Here is a 22,324-nt window from a genome sequence, read left to right as displayed (position 1 = left end):
TCCTCCACATGAAGCCAGTTGGGTTACCTTGGGCTAGTCACAGATCTCTCCGAACTCTCTCAGCCTCACCTACCCCACAAGGTGTCTGTTGTGGGGAGGGGAAGGGAAGGAGACTGTAAACTGGTTTGATTCTCCTTGAAAGGTAGAGAAAATCAAGGTATAAAAACCAACTCTTCTTCTTCTTCTTCTTCTTCTGCACAGTGCAAAAGAGCATTTGTTCATCCCCACATGAGCCAGAGCGAGAGAAATGGGAGACATGACAGCAAGGCAGAGCCTTTAAGCAGCTACACAACAAAGAGTTCTGGAGCACTAGTCCTTCTGCTTGAGATGACAACGAAGTAGGTTACACCGGGAGTAAGGAGGGGGCCTCACTGGAGGAGACCGGGGACGGCTGTGCAACTTCCAAGCTTCCATGTGGGCAAAAATGGGGCTTGCGAGACAGTCTCCCCACAGATGAATTAAATTATTTGTCTACTGCTGATATAAATGCAATATAGGTTGCTGTTCTAATATCATCCCAATACCAGAGATGAACGATGCCTTTGTCTTAGGGAAATGCAGCCTACGCTTGTGCAAAGGAAAGGAGGGGGATTTTCTAAGGGGGAAAAGTGCAGGGATACGGAAGCCTTTGTGTTCACTGTGCTGCCTGAGCCCTGCTTGAATTGTGACACTGGTGGAGAAAAAAAACACACTCGCTCCCCTCTGGCCCTCTGCACAGGCACAGAGTCTCGTTCCAGCTGAAATGCTACCTGTGCAGAACAGGCACAGCTGTGTGATGAGTTCAAAGCTACAGTTGCTCGCTTTGTGCAGAGTGCAAATTTCCCCCAGGAGAGGGCTTTGGCCTCCATCAGCATCACATTTAAACCCAGCCTTAGAGACAGAACTGGAGGCTGGTGCCACACGCCCCGTGGCCTAACAGTCACAGGAGGTTTGTTTGTATTGGCCAGCAGCCACAGCAAGACACACAGGAGTGAAGACATCACCCTTTAAATTCCAGAATCCGGATCAAGCTATTTGGTGTGTTAAATGCAGTCAAGTTGCTCCTGATTTTTTTTTTATTTCTTTCCCGCTCTCCATCCTTTATGAATTAAAGACCTCCTAATGTTGATTAATTTGAAATGTGGTGTTGGAGGAGAGTTTTACAGATACCCTGGACTGCCAAAAAGACAAATTGGTGGGTTCTAAATCAAATCTAGCCTGAACGGACCCTAGAAGCTAAAATGACTAAACTGAGGCTGCTGTATTTTGGTCACACTATGAGAAGACCAGAGTCACTGGAAAAGACAGTCATGCTGGGAAAAGTTGAAGGCAGCATGAAGACCCAACAAGAGATGGACTGACTCAATAAAGGAAGCCACAGCCCTCAGTCTGCAAGATCTGAGCAAGGCTGTCAAAGATAGGACATTTTGGAGGACGTTGATTCATAGGGTCGCCATGAGTCGGAAGCGACTTGACGGCACTTAACACACACACATTGTTAATGTTATTGTTAAGAGACAATAATTTCCCAATAATGGAAAATTCTGATGGCTTGAATGTCATAGGATCCCATTTTGGGGGGCCTTGGATGGTCTTCATTGTGGTGTAGTGGTTAAGAGCGGTGGTTTGGAGCAGTGGAGTCTGATCTGGAGGACCGGGTTTGATTCCCTGCTCCTACACATGAGCGGCGGAGGCTAATCTCGTGAACTGGATTAGTTTCCCCACTCCTACACACTAAGCCAGCTGGGTGACCTTGGACTAGTCACACTCTCTCAGCCCCACCTACCTCACAGGGTGTCTGTTGTGAGGAGGGGAAGGGAAGGCGATTGTAAGCTGGTTTGATTCTTCCTTAAGTGGCAGAGAAAGTTCGGCATATAAAAACCAACTCTTCTTCTTCTGAATAAGGTAAGCTGCAGCAGCCATTTCATGTCGTAACCCACCATACTGTTCTAGAATTCGAATTCCAACATTTATTGGCATGGATGTTCTAGAATTCCACAGGGGCGTGCAGGCTCAAAATAGCTGGGGACCCCTGGGTTAGGACTTGACTCTCCACAGCCATTCCTCATTGCCCTTCACTAACCTGCCAAACTCAATGTCTTCAGCCTGAAATCCACCCCATACAAGATGATGAAACACAAGGCAGAGTCCAATTTCCGGGCATCTTCTGGATATCGTTCAAAATCCCGGGAATTCTTCCCTGGCCGAATCTCTTTGATTTCCCGAATATCCACTGCAAGACAAAGAAGGGGAAGACATGTTAAAGTTTGTTCAAAGGCCAGGTAAGCTTATAGTTGCCGGTCCAATCCTGCCCTTCCCAGAATCACCCTCATCTTTGAGCGCTGGCCGTAATTTGAAAAAGAATACACTGCCACTATCATACTGCCCGTAGACAAATCTATGGTGAGACCTCTGTTGGGATATTGTTTACAGTTCTGGTCACTGCACCTGAATAAGAAGGCAGTCAAGGGGAGACATGATAGAAGCCTATAAAGTTATCCATGGTATGGAGAGAGTAGACAGGGAGAAAAACTCTCTTAAGAGAGAAAAGTTCTCTCTTAATACGAGAACACGGGGTCATCTGCTGAAACTGCAGGGTGAGAGATTCAAAACTGATAAAGGGAAGTATTTCTTCATGCAACGCACAGTTAAATTGTGGAATTCCCTGCCGCAGGACGTGGTGATGGCTGCCAACTTGGAAGGCTTGAAGAGGGGAGTGGACATGTTCATGGAGGAAAGGGCTATCCGTGGCTACTAATGAAAATGGATACTAGTCATGATGCACACCTATTCCCTCCAGTATCAGAGGAGCAGGCCTATTCTATGAGGTGCTGAGGAACACAGGCAGGATAATGCTGCTGCAGTCGTCTTGTTTGTGGGCTTCCTGGTTGGCCACTGTGTGAATAGACTGCTGGACTTGATGGGCCTGGGTCTGATCCAGCAGGGCCTTTCTCGCGTTCTTAGGATATTGTGGAGCTTGAAAAGGTGCAGAAAAGAGCAACCAAAATGATTGGGGGGGGGGGGAGAAGCAGCTGCCCTATGAAGATCAGCTTTTTTGCCGTCAGGTCACAGCTGACTCATGCTGACCCCACAGGGTTTTCAAGGCAAGAGAAGTTCAGAGGTGGTCTACCATTGCCTGCCTCCACCTCACGACTATGGCATCCCCTGGGATAAGCCAATGCCTTTTGCTATCCCATGTGCCCACAAGTCTGTCAAAACCACGTCCCCCTCAGTCCTCCCACAGCTCCATCCTCCCAGAGGCCTCGATGTTCCAAAAGGGGAGATATTCCCCAGATTCCTTTGGCCTGAAACACACGCATATGGATCCCGGCAGGGTGTCAAAGAATGCCAGGGCTGTGCTCACTCTGCATGGATTTATTTTTGTGACGGTGACAGATGTTTGCTATTTTCACCGTAGCTCTCTCACTCCTGCCACAAGTAGCATTTCCTTACACAGGATTCTTTCCCCCACATGTTCCTCATCCAGCTTTCTCCTCAGTGGCACTCCCCCCACAAAACAAGCCCCGAGTTGTTGCTGCTACTATTTTATTCACCCTCAATGTACAAATGCCACTTTACAGAGCAAAGCCAGGCTCCTGCCCCAAGGAGCCTACAATTAAAAAAAACAGACATCAGGAAGACCCCCCCCCAAAGGAGGAGGGGGGGGGAAGTAATGGGGGGGGAGAATCTGCGTTCATTTCTTGCTTAGGTTTCGTTTCAGTAGGGGAGAAGACGGGATCGTGGCCAAGGTGGGTCTCGAAGAGGGATTTGGAGAGGTAGCCCTGTGTAAAGGTTACCAAAGGCAGTTCCAGACATAAGGAGCAGTGAGAGAGATGGAACAGAGACATTTTTTAAGGGAGGAGAAGATCTATCAGGCATTGGGAGAGGTTTCAGGCCAAAGGAGTGGTGAGGGAGATATTGAGGGGCAGTGAGGGAGATATTGAGGGGCAGTGAGGGAGATATTGAGGGGCAGTGAGGGAGATAGTGAGGGGCAGTGAGGGAGATAGTGAGGGGCAGTGAGGGAGATAGTGAGGGGCAGTGAGGGAGATAGTGAGGGGCAGTGAGGGAGATATTGAGGGGCAGTGAGGGAGATATTGAGGGGCAGTGAGGGAGATAGTGAGGGGCAGCAAGAGAAATAGTGGGGGCAGCAAGGGAGATAGTGAGGGGCAGCGAGAGAGACAGCGAGGGGCAGTGAGAGAGATAATGAGGGGTAGTGAAGGAGATAGTGAGGGGCAGCAAGAGAAATAGTGGGGGCAGCGAGGGAGATAGTGAGGGGCAGCGAGGGAGATAGTGAGGGGCAGCGAGGGAGAGAGTGACGGGCAATGTTGGGGAGAGGGCTGAAGATAAGAAGAGGCAAGGTCATGGGCAAAAATACCCTGGAATACAAGAGCGAAGAGGCAGTGGTTTCCAGAGGGGTGTCACACATAGATGAGACAAGTGGATGATTTTGACCGCCAAGGGTGGGACAAAGGGGAGAGGGTTGAGGTACATCAGTGGAAGGCCAAAGAGAAGGAAGTTGCAAAAGTCAAGGCGAGAGATGACCAGACTTGTCACCAAAGAGGAAAAGTCACACCTCCGTCCCCCTCAGCCACAAAGCTGAGGGTTTAATTTGCCCACCAGACCACCTCAACAGTATGAAACTGGCTTCATGTGCGTTCTTGATCCCACCTTGCTATCAAGAGGTGGAGGTAAGTGTGCACAGGCTGGTACAGGGCCCTGGTAAGAAAGGTGGCTGAAATGGTATACCTCCCACCTTCTACTTTAAGCCCTACATGAGAAAGCACTGGTAAGAAATCCAATCTACCTGCGCGCCCCTGCATGCTCCAACCCAGAGGTCCCCCAAACGTTCTGAGGATGAGGGCGCTTTTGGGCATTCTGACGCGGCATGGTGGGCACAGCCACAACATGGCGGCCACAGGAGGCGGAGCCAGCCACAAAAATGGCTGCTGCAGATTCCCTTCAGTCACACAATGAAGATCCTGTTGCTGTGGTGGCAGCCGCCGCCAAAGGAATGTTTTTCAAAATCTGCACAGCCACTCAGATCTCCAATGGCCAGTCACAGAATCATAGAGTTGGAAGGGGCCTCCAGGGTCATCTAGTCCACCCCCCTGCACAATGCAGGAGATTCACAACTACCACCCCCAGCGACTCCCTATTCCACACCCAGAAGTTGGCAAAAAACCACAACAACCACCCTCCAGGATCCCTGGCCAATCTGGCCTGGAGGAAAATTGCTTCCTGACCCCAAGTGGCGATCGGCACTACCCTGGGCATACTTGGAAGCCCCATCTGGCCCCACCCACTATTTAAAACCAGTTGGCGGGCACCAGGAAAGTGTCTGCGTGGCACCCGTGGCCACCACATTAGAGACCCCTGTTATGAACACATGAACCTGCCTTATACTGAATCAGATCCTCGGTCCATCAAAGTCAGCATTGTCTACTCAGGCCGGCAGCGGCTTTCCAGGGTCTCAGGCAGAGGTCTTTCACATCACCTCCTTGCCTATTCCCTTTAACTGGAGATGCCGGGGTTTGAACCTGGGAACCTGGGACCAATAAACAAGCTTGATGTGGAGGTATACTTCCAAAATGTTCCACTTCAGACACCTCAAAAGGCAACCTCTGTTGCTACTTTCTCTCTGTGTGTTAAGTGCCGTCAAGTCGCTCTTGACTCATGGCGACCCTATGGATCAATGTCCTCCAAAACGTCCTAAGTTGAACACATGAAGCTGCCTTCTACTTTATCAGACCCTTGATCCATCCAAGTCAGTATTGTCTACTCAGACCGGCAGCGGCTCTCCAGGGTCTCAGGCAGGGATCTATTCACATCACCTACTTGCCTAGTCCCTTTAACGCAGTGGTTCCCAACCTTTTTTTGACCAGGGACCACTAGGACTTTTTTGTTCGGTGCAGGGACCCCAAGGTTCAAAATAAAAATTCCGGGAATTTGAAAATAAACTTTAATCATAACTGTTAGTTAAAAATTAAACTTAGAATTATATTTGAATATATATATTTTATAATAGAGAACATTTAATTGAAAATATTAATTTATTATGGGTTTATAACTTTGTTTCGCGGACCTTAATTTAGTTCTTGCGGACCCCTGGGGGTCCATGGACCCCTGGTTGGGAACCAGTGCTTTAACGGGAGATGCCAGGGATTGAACCTGGGACCTTCTGCATGCCAAGCAAATGCAGCCACGGCCCCTCCCTTAACAGCCTTGCTTGGATCTTGCAAATTGAGGTCTGTGGCTTCCTTTATAGAGTCAATCCATCTCCATTTTAAAGACGTGTGTTTGCACAGAGCGCTAGGAGAGCCCACTTCCCATACACCGTGATTTATTTCAACACCCGGTTGGAACTCAGCAGAGGCGAGGATCTGTGCAACTGATCTGCTGGCTCCTCGTGACAGACAAATCCAGCTACTCGGACTTTACAAAGTCTCCGATTCAGGGCCATTTTCTCTCCATTTCTCGACCTCCTGCTGCCGGTGAGGAAAGCGCAGCAAAGAGCTCAAATGTTGTCGCAGGTCACCGACTGGAGTGCCCCACCCTCTCTCAATCTCTGGGCTGTTCTGCGCCATCTGTTTCCTCACCGTTCGCCTTATCTGTCCCTCTCAGTGTCTCTTTTCCTTTCTCTCCCTGCGTACATCCCTGCCTGCTTCCGTCAATCCCACCCCCCCACACTGTATGCAATAAAGTCCAAAGCAACCAGGCAGGGGAAATCTTTTACCCAGCCAAAAAACTCTGGTAAAAGCTTGTAATCTTTACCAATCCTGCCACTCTTATTATCTGGGAACAAATACGGTTTCCAGCAGCCGTTAAGAGTCACCACAGCAGTGAAAAGGAGGCGCCTGGACGGCGTTTTTCCTGGATGACGCTCTGGGAAACGGGAACGGGATCGTGAGCCAGCACCAACTTCCCTGCCCTAAACAGGTCAGGCAACACGTTCTGTTGCAACAGATGCCTGTTTTGCCTCCAGGCTGGAAACGGAAGGATCAGTTGACATCCCTCAGGAGGCCAGATCTGGCCCGTGGAGTCCAACTGCAGAACCCCAGGAAAGATATTCAGAAAGCCTGGGCGTGTTTTGTATTTAACAACTTTATTTTAGAACTAACCCTGTACATAAGAACATACGAAAGGCCCTGCTGGATCAGACCAAGGCCCATCAAGTCCAGTAGTCTGTTCACTCAGTGGCCAACCAGGTGCCTCTAGGAAGCCCACAAACAAGACAACTGCAGAAGCATTGTCCTGCCTGTGTTCCATTGCACCCAAAATAATAGGCCTGCTCCTCTGATCCTGGAGAGAACAGGTATGCATCATGACTAGCATCCATTTTGACTAGTAGCCATGGATAGCCCCGTCCTCCATAAGAACATAAGGAAAGCCCTGCTGGATCAGACCCAGGCCCATCACGTCCAGCAGTCTGTTCACTCAGTGGCCAACCAGGTGCCTCTGGGAACCCCACAAGCAAGACGACTGCATTGTCCTGCCTGTGTTCCACAGCACCTCATACAGCAGGCCTGCTCCTCTGATCCTGAAGAGAATAGGCATGCATCATGACCAGTATCCATTTTGGCCATTAAGACTGGGGTCTTTCCCATCACCACCTGATCCTTTTAGCTGGAGATTGATTGCTGGGGATTGAACCTGGGACCTTCTGCACACCAGGCAGAGGTTCCCCCACTGAGCTATGGCTCTTCCCATTCCTCCCTTCTTTCTGCTGCTTGTTACCCTCGCCACTCTTGTTTCTCAACAGGGCTGCGATGTCAGAGAGTCCACCCTCCGAAGTGGCCATTTCCTTCGGGGGAACTGACCGCTGTCGTCTGTAGATCAGCCATAATTCCGGAGCTCTCCAGGCTCACCTGGAGGTTGGCAACCCTAACATTTCCCTTGTAACTGGTAAACCGGGCCAAGCTGGGTGTTAATGTGGGTACAGACAGACCACCCTAATGCCAGCTACAGGAAATGGTAAAAGAGAATTTAGTTTTATTTGCAGTCATTGATCACAAACTACCGAGCAAAGGAGATCTGAAAGAAGTGATAAATAGAGTATTGTGTTCAGTTTTGGGCACCACAATTTAGGAAAGATGTAGACAAGCTGGAACGTGTCCAGAGGAGGGCAACAAAGATGGTGAGGGGTCTGGAGACTGAGTCCTATGAGGGAAGGCTGAAGGAGCTGGGTAAGTTTAGCCTGATCAGGAGAAGACTGAGAGGGGATATGATAACCACTTTCAAGTACTTGAAAGGCTGTCACATAGAGGAGGGTGCCGAATTGTTTTCTGTTGCCCCAGATGGTCGGACCAGAACCAACGGGCTGAAATTAAGTCAAAAGAGCTTTTGTCTAGACATTAGGAAGAACTTTCTAACAGTTAGAGCGGTTCCTCAGTGGGACAGGCTTCCTCGGGAGGTGGTGAGCTCTTCTTTCCTGGAGGTTTTTAAGTAGAGGCTAGATGGCCATCTGTCAGCAATGCTGATTTTATGACCTTAGGCAGGTGATGAGAGGGAGGGCATCTTGGCCCTCTTCTGGGCATGGAGTAGGGGGTCACTGGGGGTGTGTGGGGGAGGTAGTTGTGAATTTCCTGCATTGTGCAGGGGGGTTGGACTAGATGACCCTGGTGGTTCCTTCCAACTCTATGATTCTATGAAACACAGTTCACTCCCCTTGGGATGCCAATCCTAAGCACGCTAGCTCAGAAGTTGCTCCAGCTTCAGCACTCTTCAGAGCACAGCCTCCGGAGAAACAGAAGGGAGGTGAATCTTCAACCTTCTCTCCTGTGTTACGGCTGGGCCCCCCACCACTGAACACACGGGACACTTACGATTCCCCGCCTCGCCCAAAACCAACAAGGCTAAATCGAAATGGTCGTTCCAAGAAGGACCAAGGGGCTTTAAAAAGATCCCAGGATCTCAGCAGTGCCGGCTTAGTCGGCTCCTTCACCTTTGGGGATTGCCACCACAAACACTCTCCCGCCTTCCCCGCAAGGCTGTTTTCTTTGGTGATATAAATAAGACGGGGTGTATTTTTAGAGGTTTCCGGAGACTGGCACCGGATTCCAGGGCTTGTTGCGGCAGAGTCCGGGGTCAGATCAAGCACCTTTTTTCCCCCTTCTGATTTTGCAGCCAAGGAATTGTTGGCTCACGGCTGCTCCAGACGTTTTTTTGTTTCCTCTGACAGAACCCCAGAGAGGCTGCGCACTAGGATTCCAGTTTTTGCTGGGGAGGGGGTGTCAATCTGGGATGGAAGCAGCTAATTCTCCAAGCCTACACAACAAAACCAAAGCAGAAACGGAGATCGAAACCATGGGGGTTCCTGCACTTTGTATTCCCAGCGATGTATTAAGAGTGTGAAAAGGTTGTAAAAAGCATCGCTTTAAAAGGGTTTTTGGATACCACGGCTTATAAATGGTTGGAAGACGTCTTCACAGCTAAAGGGGCCAAACAAAGTGCGAACAGTATTTTTTCCTAACTTTTTCAAACTCTTTAATACATCAGTGGAAATACAAGTGCGGTAACAGCCCATTTCTCCCACCCCAAACGGGCCCTAACAACCCCCCCCCCAAAACATACCCTCTTGATATCCCACAGTTGCAGAATTCTGCTACCCAGGATCGCGACGGAAGCCCCTCTCCCCACTTATAACACATGGGTGAACAATTACACTAGCTACTGATTAGAGTTGCCAACCTCCAGCTGGGTCCTGGAGATCTCCTGCTATTACAACTGAAGTTCAGGCAACAGAGATTAGTTTCCATGGAGAAAATGGCCCACCTCTCCCCAAACCCCGCCATCCCCAGGCTCCATTTCCAAAGTCTCCAGGTATTTCCCCACCCAGAGCTGGCAACTCTACTACCAATCCAAGCCTGAGCCCTATTCAAGGGCGAAGGCTTTGACCGTTAAAGCCCTATATGGCTTGGGACTGGGGTATCTGAAGAACCATCTTGAAGAAGAAGAGTTGGTTTTTATATGCCGACTTTCTCTACCACTTCAGGAAAAATCAAACCAGCTTACAATCACCTTCCCTTTCCCCTCCCCACAACAGACACCCTGTGAGGTAGGTGGGGCTGAGAGAGTGTGACTAGCCCAAGGTCACCCAGCTGGCTTCATGTGGAGGAGTGGGGAAACCAACCCGGTTCACCAGATTAGCGTCCGCCGCTCATGTGCAGGAGTGGGGAATCAAACTTGGTTCTCCAGATTAGAATTCCCTGCTCCAAACCACCGCTCTTAACCACTACACCACGCTGGCTTTAGAGGTCAAAACCAACATCCTGAATTGGGTGTGAGAGTGGATTGGTAGTCATTGTAATTGCTATAATATTGAGGTCATGTTCCCGATAGCTGGGAATTTCACAACTACCTCCCCCACACACCCCCAGTGACCGACTACTCCATGCCCAGAAGATGCCCAAGACGCCCTCCCTCTCATGGTGGTACGCAATTTATTTATGTTAAATAGGTCAATCTATTGAATGTAATAAATATTTTTATCATGCTAGATCAGCTGACTTGTCAGATCTCAGAAGCTAAGCAGGGTCAGCCCTGGTTAGTATTTGGATGGGAGACCACCAAGGAATACCAGGGTTGCTGAGCAGAGGAAGGCAATGGCAAACCACCTCTGTTAGCCTCTTGCCATGAAAACCCCAAAAAGGGGTCGCCATAAGTCAGCTGCGACTTGACGGCACTTTACACACACACACACACACACACACAGAGTGTAGCAACCTTAGTTTGATATCAACTCGAAGTATGTTTTTTTAAATTTTAATATCTTTTTGTATTCTTGTTACATCTTTTATTTTTCTGTATCTTGTTACATCCATTATAAAATAAAAATAGAATTTAAAAAATAGATCTGCAGTCCCCCTAGGTGCATGACTTTTAGCCAAAAGACAGCAGGCAGGCAATCGGCAGGAGATCTCCCCCTTCCCGACCTTGCCGCTTAAGCAAAAAGGCCTTCCCCACGGCTCACGCCTCTCCCATTAGTCCGTCTCCGGCTGTCTGCCTCCCCTCCCCTCTGGAGAGGGCTGATCTCATCCCTTTAAATTACAGCTGCCTGCCTATGATGGGCCACGGAAAAACCTACCTGCGCTGCACTCTCTCATTACATGCCACTTACAAAGCCGCAGCCAGGGGGCTGGCGGGTCATCGGGGTGCGGTTTCTGGATCCAGAGGGTGTTTATGCAGGCGGGCATTCTGCAGCGCTATGTCCAGGGACAACACCCCCTGGAGACTTTTGGCTCTTGCAGACATAGGCTGTCTGGTACTCCAGGGGGTAGGGGAGCGTTACACCCACTGGGGACAGAGTACGAACAATTTAAACATGGCCAAGAGTTTGCAAATGTGTTCTTGTACTGGGCATGACCAAGCACAGAAGCTGAGTAGCAAACATCCAAAGGCCAGAGGAGGGATTTAAACCTCTTTCAAGTATTTCTGGCCTTTCTTACCCGGTCCTGTCCCCCAGAAACCCTTTGACCCTACTAGTCAAAATGGATACTAGTCATGATGCATAACCTATTCTCTCCAGGATCAGAGGAACATGCCTATTACCTTAGGTGCTGTGGAACACAGGCAGGATAATGCTGCTGCAGACTTGCTTGTGGGCTTCCTAGAGGCACCCAGTTGGCCACCGTGTGAATAGACTGGACTTGATGGGCCTTGGTCTGATCCAGCATGGCCTTTCTTATGTTCTTATGACCCTGTTTCTGGGTCAGTCAGATCTAGCCACAGTGATCCAAACGTTAGTTACATCTAGACTAGACTACTGCAATGCATTCTACTTGGGGCTACCCTTGAAGAGTATTCGGAAGCTGCAGCTAGCGCAGAACGCTGCGGCTAGTCAGCTGGTCAGGGCCAGCTATCCGGAACGTGACTTCGATATTATAGCAATTACAATATCCCGAGCCGAATTCAGGATATTGGTTTTGACCTCTAAAGCCTTACATCTGAAGGACCATCTTCTCCCATACGTTCCTGCCCAGGAATTAAGATCACAGGGAGAGGCCTTCCTAACTGTCCCACCAATCAAAGAAGCTGGTCTGGTGGGTGTATGAGAGAGGATTATGGAACAACCTCCCCAGGAAGGTTCGCCTGCCCCCTACCCCCCACTTCTATCTGAAAGCGGTTTTATTTAGGGCTATGTTTGATTAAACTGGGCATAAATTGTGATTTTAATAATTTGCTTTTATATATTTTTATGTAATCTATTTTATGTATTTTATCTATATTGTAAGATGCCTTGAGATCCATAAGGAAGAACGGTGGCTAATAAGTGTTTTAAATTTAAACTACCCTATGAGGAGGGGTTAAAACGCTCAGGGCTGTTTGGCTTGGAAAGAAGGCGGTTAAGGGGAGACATGATAGAGGTCTATAAAATTATGCATGGTATGGAGAGAGTGGACAGGGAGAAGCTTTTCTCCCTCTCTCATAATACCAGAACGCTGGGTCATCTGCTGAAGCTGGAGGGTGAGAGATTCAAAACTGATAAAAGTAAGTATTTCTTCACACAACGCATAGCAAAATTGTGGAACTCCCTGCCCCAGGATGTGGTGATGGCTGCCAACTTGGAAGGCTTTAAGAAGGGCTTTAATCTCACCTAGTAGTAGTAGGAGTAGCAGTAGTAGAAGAAGAAAAAGAGTTGGTTTTTACCCCACTTTTCTCTACCAAAAGCAGTCTCAAAGCAGAAGAAGAAGAGCTGGTTTTTATATGCCGACTTTCTCTACCACTTCAGGAAAAATCAAACCAGCTTACAATCACCTTACTCCCCCCCCGCCCCACAACAGGCACCTTGTGAGGTAGATATGGGGCGGAGAGAGTTCAGAGAGAACTTTGACTAGCCCCAGGTCACCCAGCAGGCTTCATGTAGAGGAGCAGGGGAAACCAACCCGGTTCACCAGATTAGAGTCAACCGCTCATGTGGAGGAGCAGGGAATCAAACCCGGTTCTCCAGATTAGAGTCCGCTGCTCTTAGCCACTGCACCATGCTGGCTCTCAATCTCCCCTTGAAGTGTCTCTGTTTGAAGACTGCCACTCTTATGTCAGCAGTGGACTTTCCTGAACGATTCACATGTTCTCCCACTGGTTTCTGAGTGCTGAGGTTTTTGATGTCAGATTTATGCCTTTTGCATAGGGACTGACACGTTTGTCCGATGCAGACAAACAACACCTTCGGTAGCACTTAAAGGAAATCATTTTTTCTGACCCAAATACAGAAAACACATAAAGAAATTATCAGAGCTACGTGGAAAGAGCCAGCTGGCTCAACGTTATTGTCCTGCAGATACAGGCAGGAAACAAGTCAGTTCCTGGAGTTTCCAGCGAACGGTTCCATCTCCAGCTGAGCTCCGCAGACCAAAGCAGGTAGCAGACAGGAAAGAGAGTCACAGGGCGGAGGGATGAATGGGAAGGGGAGCTACAAAACGGCACACAGCGATTATGTCTACGTGCAGCGGGATGTGTCGGCAACATGGTCTATGCGCATGAAATTCCCAGTGCAAACTCATGTCTCCTTGTCTGTGAAGTCCGTGATGGCCCAGTTCCAACAAGTCTGCAATTCCTAGTCCTATCCCATTGCTTATTAGTTGTATCACCCCATCGACTGCATCGATTTGCATTGTGAAATCTGCCTTGTGTCTCCATGAGGGGAGGGGTTGTGGCTCAGTGGCAGAGCATCTGCTTGGTATGCAGAAGGTCCCAGGTTCAATCCCCAGCATCTCCAGTTAAAGGGACTAGGCAGGTAGGTGATGTGAAAGATCTCTGCCTGAGACCCTGGAGAGCCGCTGCTGGCCTGAGTAGACAATACTTACATTGAATGATAGACCATGGGGCTGATTCAGTATAAGGAAGCTTCATGGGTATGTTTATAGGGGAAGGGCCATGGCTCAGTGGTAGAGCATCTCCTTGGCATACAGAAGGTCCCAGGTTCAATCTCCGGCATCTCCAGTTGAAGGGACCAGGCAAGTAGGTGATGTGAAAGACCTCTGCCTGAGACCCTGGACAGCTGCTGCTGGTCTGAGTAGACAATACTGACTTTGATGAACCGAGGGTCTGATTCAGTAGAAGGCAGCTTCATGTGTTCATGAGACAGGCAGACTTTAAATAATGTAAATATATGTGGTGTGCCCAGGTGCACCATACACTGATGGGGACTGAACAGGTGCAACCAAACAGGTATGAAAATTATCTTGGGGTTGTGGCTGACAGATCAATGAAAATACTGACTCAGTGTGCGGCAGCAGCAGAAAGGGAAATTACTGTGAAAGGGCTGAAAAAAACCAATCCGGTATAAAATGCCCTAGGACAGTTCTGTGGGGGCAGCCTTATTTGGAAGACTGCGTACAGCTCTGGCTGCATTTCTAAACATGCCTGACGAAGGGAGCTTTGACTCTCGAAAGCTTGCACCCCAAAAATCTTGTTGTGCTCTAAGCTGCTACAAGACTCGAATCTAGCTCTTCTACTGCAGGTCAGCTTGGCTACCCCTCTGAAAATATATAAACACACATACTGTAGTATGGGAAAAGGTGTAGAAAGTGATCAACTGCTTGGGGTACTTCCCCTACAAGGAATAACAAACTTCAAGAAGGTATTTCTTCACGCAACGCATAGTTAAATTTTGGAACTCCCTGCTCCAGGATGTGGTGATGGCTGCCAACTTGGAAGGCTTTAAGAGGGAAGTGGACATGTTCATGGAGGAGAGGGGTATCCAAGGCTACTAGTCAAAATGAATACTAATGATGTATTCCTATTCTCTGGAGCACGCCTATTATGTTAGGTGCTGTAAAGGAACACAGGCAGGATGGTGCTGCTGCAGCCGTCTCGTTCGTGGGCTTCCTGGAGGCACCTGGTTGGCCACTGTGTGAACAGACTGCTGGACTTGATGGGCCTGGGTCTGATCCAGCAGGGCTTTTCTTATGTTCTTAGGTATCTGGAGAGCCGGGAATTAAATGCCCTAAATAAATAGTTTGGGACTTCTAAGAGAAATATGACGAAAGGGGGTGGGGCATCACTTACTCATAGGCTGGAGAAAGTGTTTGGAGGACACTTTTTCTTCCTTTCCCATAATACTAGAACTCGGAGGCATCCAATGAAGTTGATGGGCAACAGGTACAGGACAGAGAAGAGGAAACTCTCCTGTTCTCAATGAATAATTTGAACAGTGGAATTCATTGCAGTGACTGTAGTTCATGCCACAGAAGGGCCGTCCTTGCCCTCATGTTGCCTCCTGGCATTGGGATTCAAAGGTTGACTGCCTCTTAATGCAGAGGTTCAACAGGTAAAGCTTATCATAGCATAGTAATCAGAAGAGCCCTGCTGGATCGGATCAGCGGTCCAGTCTAGGCCAGCATCCTGCCTCACAGTGGCCAACAACCAGTTCCTCTGGTAGCCCAACAACAGGAAACAGAGGATAAGGCCTTCCCCTGATGCTGCCTCCTGGCTCTGGGATTCAGAGGTTGACTGCCTCTGAACATGGAGGTTCCCTTTAGTCACCATGGCTAGTGGCCACTGATAGACCTCCATGAATCTATCCAATTCTCTTTCAAAGCCATCTATGCCTGTGGCCATCACTACATACTCTGGCAACAAATTCCACATTTTAATCACTCGTACTGTAAAGAAGTATTTCCTTTTGTCCATCCTGAATCTAATGTCCATCAGCTTCAACAGATGCCTTCAAGTTCTAGTATTTTGGCAGAGGAAGAAAAGGTTCACATTGTCAACTCTTTCCACCCCGTGCGTAATTTTATCACGTCCCCCCTTCGCTGTCTCTTTTCTAAACTGAGAAGTCCCAGCCTCTTCTCCTGCCTCAAGCCAACATCGAAAACTCTGCTCTTGGGAGGGTAGAACAGCCAGCGAACGGCGCAATCTAGCATTCACCCTAGGTCATTTTAAATCAATGAATCCATGGCCAAGTCATGCTTTCCCATTCAGTTTTTCTGAGCCTTAAGCATCGGACAAAGTTAGCAATGTTGTTCAAGAAGCCCCCCCCACCCCCCGACCGTCACGTGCATGACTCGGCAAGCCCTGGACGGACACACAGGCACACACATTCATTTATTATCACAGGAGGCTAATCTCTTTTCCAAAGGAAAAACAAGCTATGGTTTCATGCTCCCGCCCTGCCCGCCTTCTGCCCTGGCACTTCGGCTTAGCCCTGCCGAGACACCATGGCTCCTTGCACGTTGCACAAAGAAGAACTTTCTTTGGGGCTACATAAATAAATTGTTGGTTTCTGGCAGCCGCGGGTGCGCCTCAGAGGACACGGGGGCCATTCAGAGAGCAGCTCCTTGCTGGAGGGCTGGGTTTCACTATGGGGGGGGGGGTTTCTGGAAACATGTGGCTCCGAAGGGGAAGGTCTGCTTCCTCTCTTCCCTGCAGCAGCTTTCCCAGGGCAGTTTGTCCATGCAGTCCTGGATTCCCTGGACCTCCTGAATAGGGTAGCCAACCTCCAGGTACCAGCTGGAGATCTCCTGCTATCACAGCTGATCTTCAGCTGACAGAGATAAGTTCCCCTGGAGAAATATTAACAGCTCATCGATAGCCAAGCTACTGTTTAAATGAAATAGCTAACTGTTCTCTGTTCTGCTACCCCATTCACACATTTGCAGAGAAAAGGTTCTCTAGGCAGAAGGACCCTTAGCCCTGCATGGGGGCAGATCTGTACAATCTGAGCCAAACATCTTCTGGCTTCTAAGAACACTCTGGATCTCACAAGTCGAATAGCCCTGCCTTATTTACAGTCAGCATATTTGTCTTCTTTATCATACTGCTCTATTCCGTATAATCTCAATCATGGAGTCAGACTGACCACAATCTGAAAACCCCTGGAATCACATCTGCACGGGCTTTCTGACAACTGCGCTTGAAGACTTTCTCCACCCTCAAGTGCACGCACGCACACAAACACGGCACAAATTCTTCTGGATGGAGTCTGTATGGTGTAGTGGTTAAGAGCGGTGGTTTGGAGCGGTGGACTCTGGTCTGGAGAACCGGGTTTGATTCCCCACTCCTCCACAAGAGCGGCGGAGGCTAATCTGGTGAACTGGGTTTGTTCCTCCACTCCTCCACATGAAGCCAGCTGGGTGACCTTGGGCTAGTCACAGTTCTCTTTGAGCTCTTTCAGCCTTACCTACCTCACAAGTGTCTGTGGTGGAGAGGGGAAGGGAAGGAGATTGTAAGCTGGTTTGAGTCTCCCTTAAGTGGTAGAGAAAGTCGGCATATAAATACCAACTCTTCTTCTTCTGTATCACCAGCTATGAAAGCACTCAGGAATCCCGTTCCAGGTGCAAGCCACATCCTTCCTGTGTCTTAATAGGGAGCCAGTCACACGAAGCATCAGCCGGAGACCTCCAGCGGCCAAGTTCTCGATGTGGCACCCCACCAGGAGCTGCGGAAGGGCACGACCCCCAGCTTTTAGCCACCTTAAAAAACAGCGAGAGAGCTTCCGCCCTCCTCTAAAAGGAAACCACAGCACTCAGAAAATAACCAGCCCCAATGGCTCTTTTTGAGGAACTCTGAACCTGGGGCACTCGCTCCGGCAGAACCGTTCCGGCCAAACGCATCCCCACCCTGCCCCATGCCTTGAAAACCCCCGCCAGGGATAACCATAAGTCAGATTTAACAACAGCAAAACACACACAGAGACAAGGGAAGTTCGCGCTATGCTGTCTTTAAATTTTTGCACCTGTTATTCTAATAAAAATAATTTCCACACAAGGCCTTGATTTATCAGTATACGGTTGACAGGCCTCCCACTATGGCAGAAGTTGTCTTGCAAGTAACCCACGTTGCCAGCTGCCACTCCAAGCAGCAGCAGGAGAAAAAAAAATACCTGCCAGCGTCATGTGTGCCGTGATGCCACTTCCAGGGGAAACCTGGAAGAAAAACAACATTGGCTGCATTCCTCACTCTCTTTTCAAGAAAATCCTTTTTAGCCAGCAAAGATCTGGGTACGAATACTAAGTGTAGAATACTAGGGATGCTGCAGATTTCTGCCCTGACCTGGATAGCCCGATCTCGTCAGATCTTGGAAGCTAAGCAGGGTCAGCCCTGGTCAGTACTGGGATGGGAGCCCACCAAGGAAGTCCAGGGTTGCAACGCGGAGGCAGGAAATGGCAAACCATCTCTGAACGTCTCTGGCCTTGAAAACCCCCTGAAGGCTCACCATAAGTTGGCTGCAACTTGACGGGAATGACCAGCCTGGAACGGCTCTCCTCTCTTTGGCATGCGACACCCTTCCCTGCCTGCAGGTCCAGATAATAAACAAGTCAAGAGACGGACGGACGGGTCAGCCGTCCTTTCAAGTCAACCCTCCTGTCGACAGGATTAAAAACGGCTCCTTAAAAACCGAGGGGGGAGGGAATCAGAAGGGCACCGGCCAGAAGGAAGCCCACAACTGAAGCCGCCCAGCGGACAACCGACCAAATCAGGCCTCTCAGTGAATCAATAGAAAAGGGGGTATCACAAGCCCTAACCCCTTCCCTTTATGAGCCTCGCGCACTCCCCAAGCTTCCACACCAGACAGCGCATGAACACACAAGCAAATGAAGTCTCCCATTCCAGTACTAACCAGAGCCGACCCTACTGAGCTTCCGAGATCTGATGAGATCAGGCCAGCCTGGGCTATCCAGGTCAGGGCAGAAATTTGCAGCATCCCTAGTATTCTACTAATATCCCTAGTAGCATCCCTAGTATTCTACTAGTATTGCCTGACAATGAATCAGACCATCTCTCCATCAAGGTCACTATTGCCTACTCAGACTGGCAGCGGCTCTCCAGGTGGAGTTCTTCCACATCACCTTCTGCCTTTTAACTGGAGATGCCCGGGATTGAACCTGGGACCTTCTGCATGCCAAGAAGAGGCTCTGCCACTGGGCCACGGCCTCTTCCAAAAGCAAAGGACAGCGCTTGGCTGCTTGGCGCCGTGACAAGAAAGGAAGGGATCCTTTTTTTGCCGCTGGGGTTTTTAGCCTGACGTGGAAAACACAGTCCTCGTGGCCCACGTATCTTGGCTGAGGAATTCGCATCTGTTTTGCCTGCTTTGGGAAGTGGAATTAAAGCAGAGGAGTGGGTGGAAAGACAGAAAGAATAGTCTGTCCAAAAGTTTTTTTTGGGAAAGGCTCCTGCCTTCCTATGGAACACAAGAGGTTTGTATATAGGGCTCCTGGGTGCCAACCCGGACATTCACCTTCCAAACATATTAAGTGGGAGAGGAAGCGGCCCCAGCATCTCCCAGGCAGACCTCCCTCAGCCCCCCGGGCCAGCCCCGGTCCCATGCCTGCTCTGCACACGGGGAGGGGGGTGCAGGAGTTGGGGGGGGGGAGACAGGGATGAAAGGCTCAGCCAAAAGAAGCAGCAGAGGCTGCAGACATTTGCACTGTTCGGTTTGAGTCCCGTAGCACCTTTGAGACCAACAAGCGCTTTGACATACGAGCTTTGAAGAATAAGCATGAAAGCCCCCCCCCCATTTTTTTTACTTCATTTATACCCCACTTTTCTCCCCAATGGGGACCCAAAGTGGACTTACAACATTCTCTCCCCTCCATTTTATCCTCACAACAACCTTGTGAGGTAGGCCAAGAATATGTGACTGGCCTAAGGTCACCCAGGAAGCTTCCCTGGCCGAGGAGGAGAAGAGTTGGTTTTTATATGCCGACTTTCTCTACCACTTAAGGGAGACTCAAACCAACTTACAATCACCTTCCCTTTCCCTCCCCACTAGACACCCTATGAGGTAGGTGGGGCTGAGAGAGCTGTGACTAGCCCAAGGGTACCCAGCTGGCTTCATGTGTAGGAGTGGGGAAACCAACCTGGTTCACCAGATTAGCCTCCGCCGCTCATGAGGAGGAGTGGGGAATCAAACCCGGTTCTCCAGATTAGGGTCCACCGCTCCAACCACTACACCATTCCCTTCTGATGAAGGGATTTGCAGGGAGGAAGATAGGTTTGAGTTACATGGAAAGGGTAAGATTCAAATCTTTGAAGACCAACCTTTGAGACCAACAAGGTTCTTTTTTTTGGGGGGGGGGTAGCAGCTTTCGAAAGCTCCCTTCGTCAGAGACCAGTTGGAATGGAGATTCCTGAGCCCTGACATCACAGTCGGAAGGTGGGGAGGGTGTTGCAAAGACAGGAATCTGGGTGCAGAGGTACAACGTGGAATGTAATCAGCTAGATTAGAGCAGAGGAGAAATGCAGTAGGGGCAGAAAATCAGCATCTGTCGCGAGATAACGATCCTATGCCCCTATTCAGCCGGGGGTTTCCATTGTTCTGAATCTGTGAATGAACTCGAGTGCAGCAAACAGATATTTGCACTGGCAGGCCGTGGCCGCGTCATCCCTCGTCCTCTTTGGAAAGTGGGGCTGCTACACGCAGGACCCTGAGAGTATGTAGAATCTGATCTGGAGAACCAGGTTCGATTCCCCACTCCACCACATGAGCGGGGGAGGCTAATCTGGTGAGCTGGGTTGGTTTCCCCACTCCTCCACATGAAGCCAGCTGGGTGACCTTGGGCTAGTCACAGCTCTCAGCCCCACCTTCCTCACAGGGTGTCTGTTGTGGGGGGGGGGGAAGAAGGTGATCGTAAGCCGTTTTGATTCTTCCTTAAGTGGTAGAGAAAGTCGGCATATAAAAACCCACTCTTTTTCTTCTTTGTGTTGGGGGGGGCAGAGACTTGGGGGGAGTTTTAAAGGAGATTCAGCACAAAGACAGGAAAAAAGGAAAAACAGGGGGAAAGAACAGTGGAATGTCGCGGTGTTTCCCCACTGGTGTGGATTTGGCGCTGCTAGAAAGCAGGTCCCCCCCCCCTTCCGCACAACTTCATGGTAGTTCTCTGCACCTCCCCCTCCCCCCCACACTACTCTGCATTCTTCCCAAAACTGTCTTTACCATGATCTTTTTGGGAAGAATGCAGCAAAACTGAGGCAGCTGCTGTGTGAACATAAGCACATAAGAAAAGCCATGCTGGATCAGGCCCATCAAGTCCAGCAGTCTGTTCACACAGTGGCCAACCAGGTGCCTCTAGGAAGCCCACAAACTAGATTACTGCAGCAGCACCGTCCTGCCTGCGTTCCACCGCACCTAATATATTTGGCATGCTCCTCTGATCCTGGAGAGAATAGGTATGCATCATGACTAGTATCCATTTTGACTAGAAGCCATGGATAGCCCTCTCCTGCATGAACATGTCCACTCCCCTCTTCAAGCCTTCCAAGTTGGCAGCCATCACCACATCCTGGGGCAGGGAGTTCCACAATTTAACTATGCGTTGTGTGGACAGGCAAGTCCAGATCTTTCCCAGTCCGCCCACACCGGTGCTAATTTTTCCACCTCAGTTCCCTGCGGCGGCCATGCCCACGCCCCACACCACCAAGGGGGCTTTTTCTTTACTTCAAATTAGTGATGTCCAGATGGCTACATCATTATAATTTTATAACAATCTATCTACCAGGTTCTCCGAATCCATAGCTTTAAAAAATATAAGTCTCTACTTCCTTTTGATGCACAAAGGAGCTTTTATTTAACGTATTTATTTTATTCAAGAGGGCTTTTCTACACAAGCAATAGGGCAGCACTTACAAAATGATTCACAAAGTTACTTGGACAAATTATTAGGGATTGTGGTCTATACTACTGTGCATCGTTTGCTGTAAGCTAGATCCTACTATGTGATCTTGTATCATTTAATGTGTCGTGTTAACACTTAGGCTTTGAACATAAGAAAGGCCCTGTTGGATCAGACCAAGGTCCATCAAGTCTGGCAGTCTGTTCACACAGGGGCCAACCAGGTGCCTCTAGGAAGCCCACAAACAAGACCACTGCAGCAGCATTATCCTGCCTGTGTCCCACAGCACCTAATATATTTGGCATGCTCCTCTGATACTGGAGAGAATAGCTGTGCATCATGACTAGCATCCATTTTGACTAGTAGCCATGGACAGCCCTCTCCTCCATGAACATGTCCACGCCCTTCTTAAACCCTTCCAAGTTGGCAGCCATCACCACATCTTGGGGCATCTTAAGAACATACGGTAAGAAAAGCCCTGCTGGATCAGACCAAGACCCATCAAGTCCAGCAGTCTGTTCACACAGCGGCCATCCAGGTGCTTCTAGGAAGCCCACAAGCAAGACGACTGCAGCAGGATTCTCCTGTTTTCTACGGCACCTAATATAATAGGCATACTCTTCTGATCCTGGAGAGAACAGGTGTGCATCATGACTAGTATCCATTTTCATTAGTAGCCACGGATAGCCCTTTCCTCCATGAACATGTCCACTCCCCTCTTAAAGCCTTCCAAGTTTGCGGCCATCACCACATCCTGGGGCTGGGAGTTCCACAATTTAACATTGGAGACC

At 49.4% G+C, this 22,324-nt stretch overlaps 1 protein-coding gene across 1 annotated transcript in view; it reads right to left on the bottom strand.

The window, feature by feature from the left end:
• Window positions 1-22,324, bottom strand: part of LOC130481838 (1-phosphatidylinositol 4,5-bisphosphate phosphodiesterase gamma-1-like) — a 77,712-nt gene that overhangs the window by 48,485 nt on the left and 6,903 nt on the right. Inside the window, exon 2 of the mRNA XM_056854621.1 lies at window positions 2,063-2,212. Coding sequence (XP_056710599.1) covers window positions 2,063-2,212 — 150 coding nt within the window. The remainder of the gene's footprint in view (window positions 1-2,062; window positions 2,213-22,324) is intronic.

Source organism: Euleptes europaea, chromosome 8 (genome assembly GCF_029931775.1).
Source record: "Euleptes europaea isolate rEulEur1 chromosome 8, rEulEur1.hap1, whole genome shotgun sequence".
Lineage (NCBI taxonomy): Eukaryota > Metazoa > Chordata > Lepidosauria > Squamata > Sphaerodactylidae > Euleptes > Euleptes europaea.
This window is presented reverse-complemented; position numbering and strand designations above follow the sequence as displayed.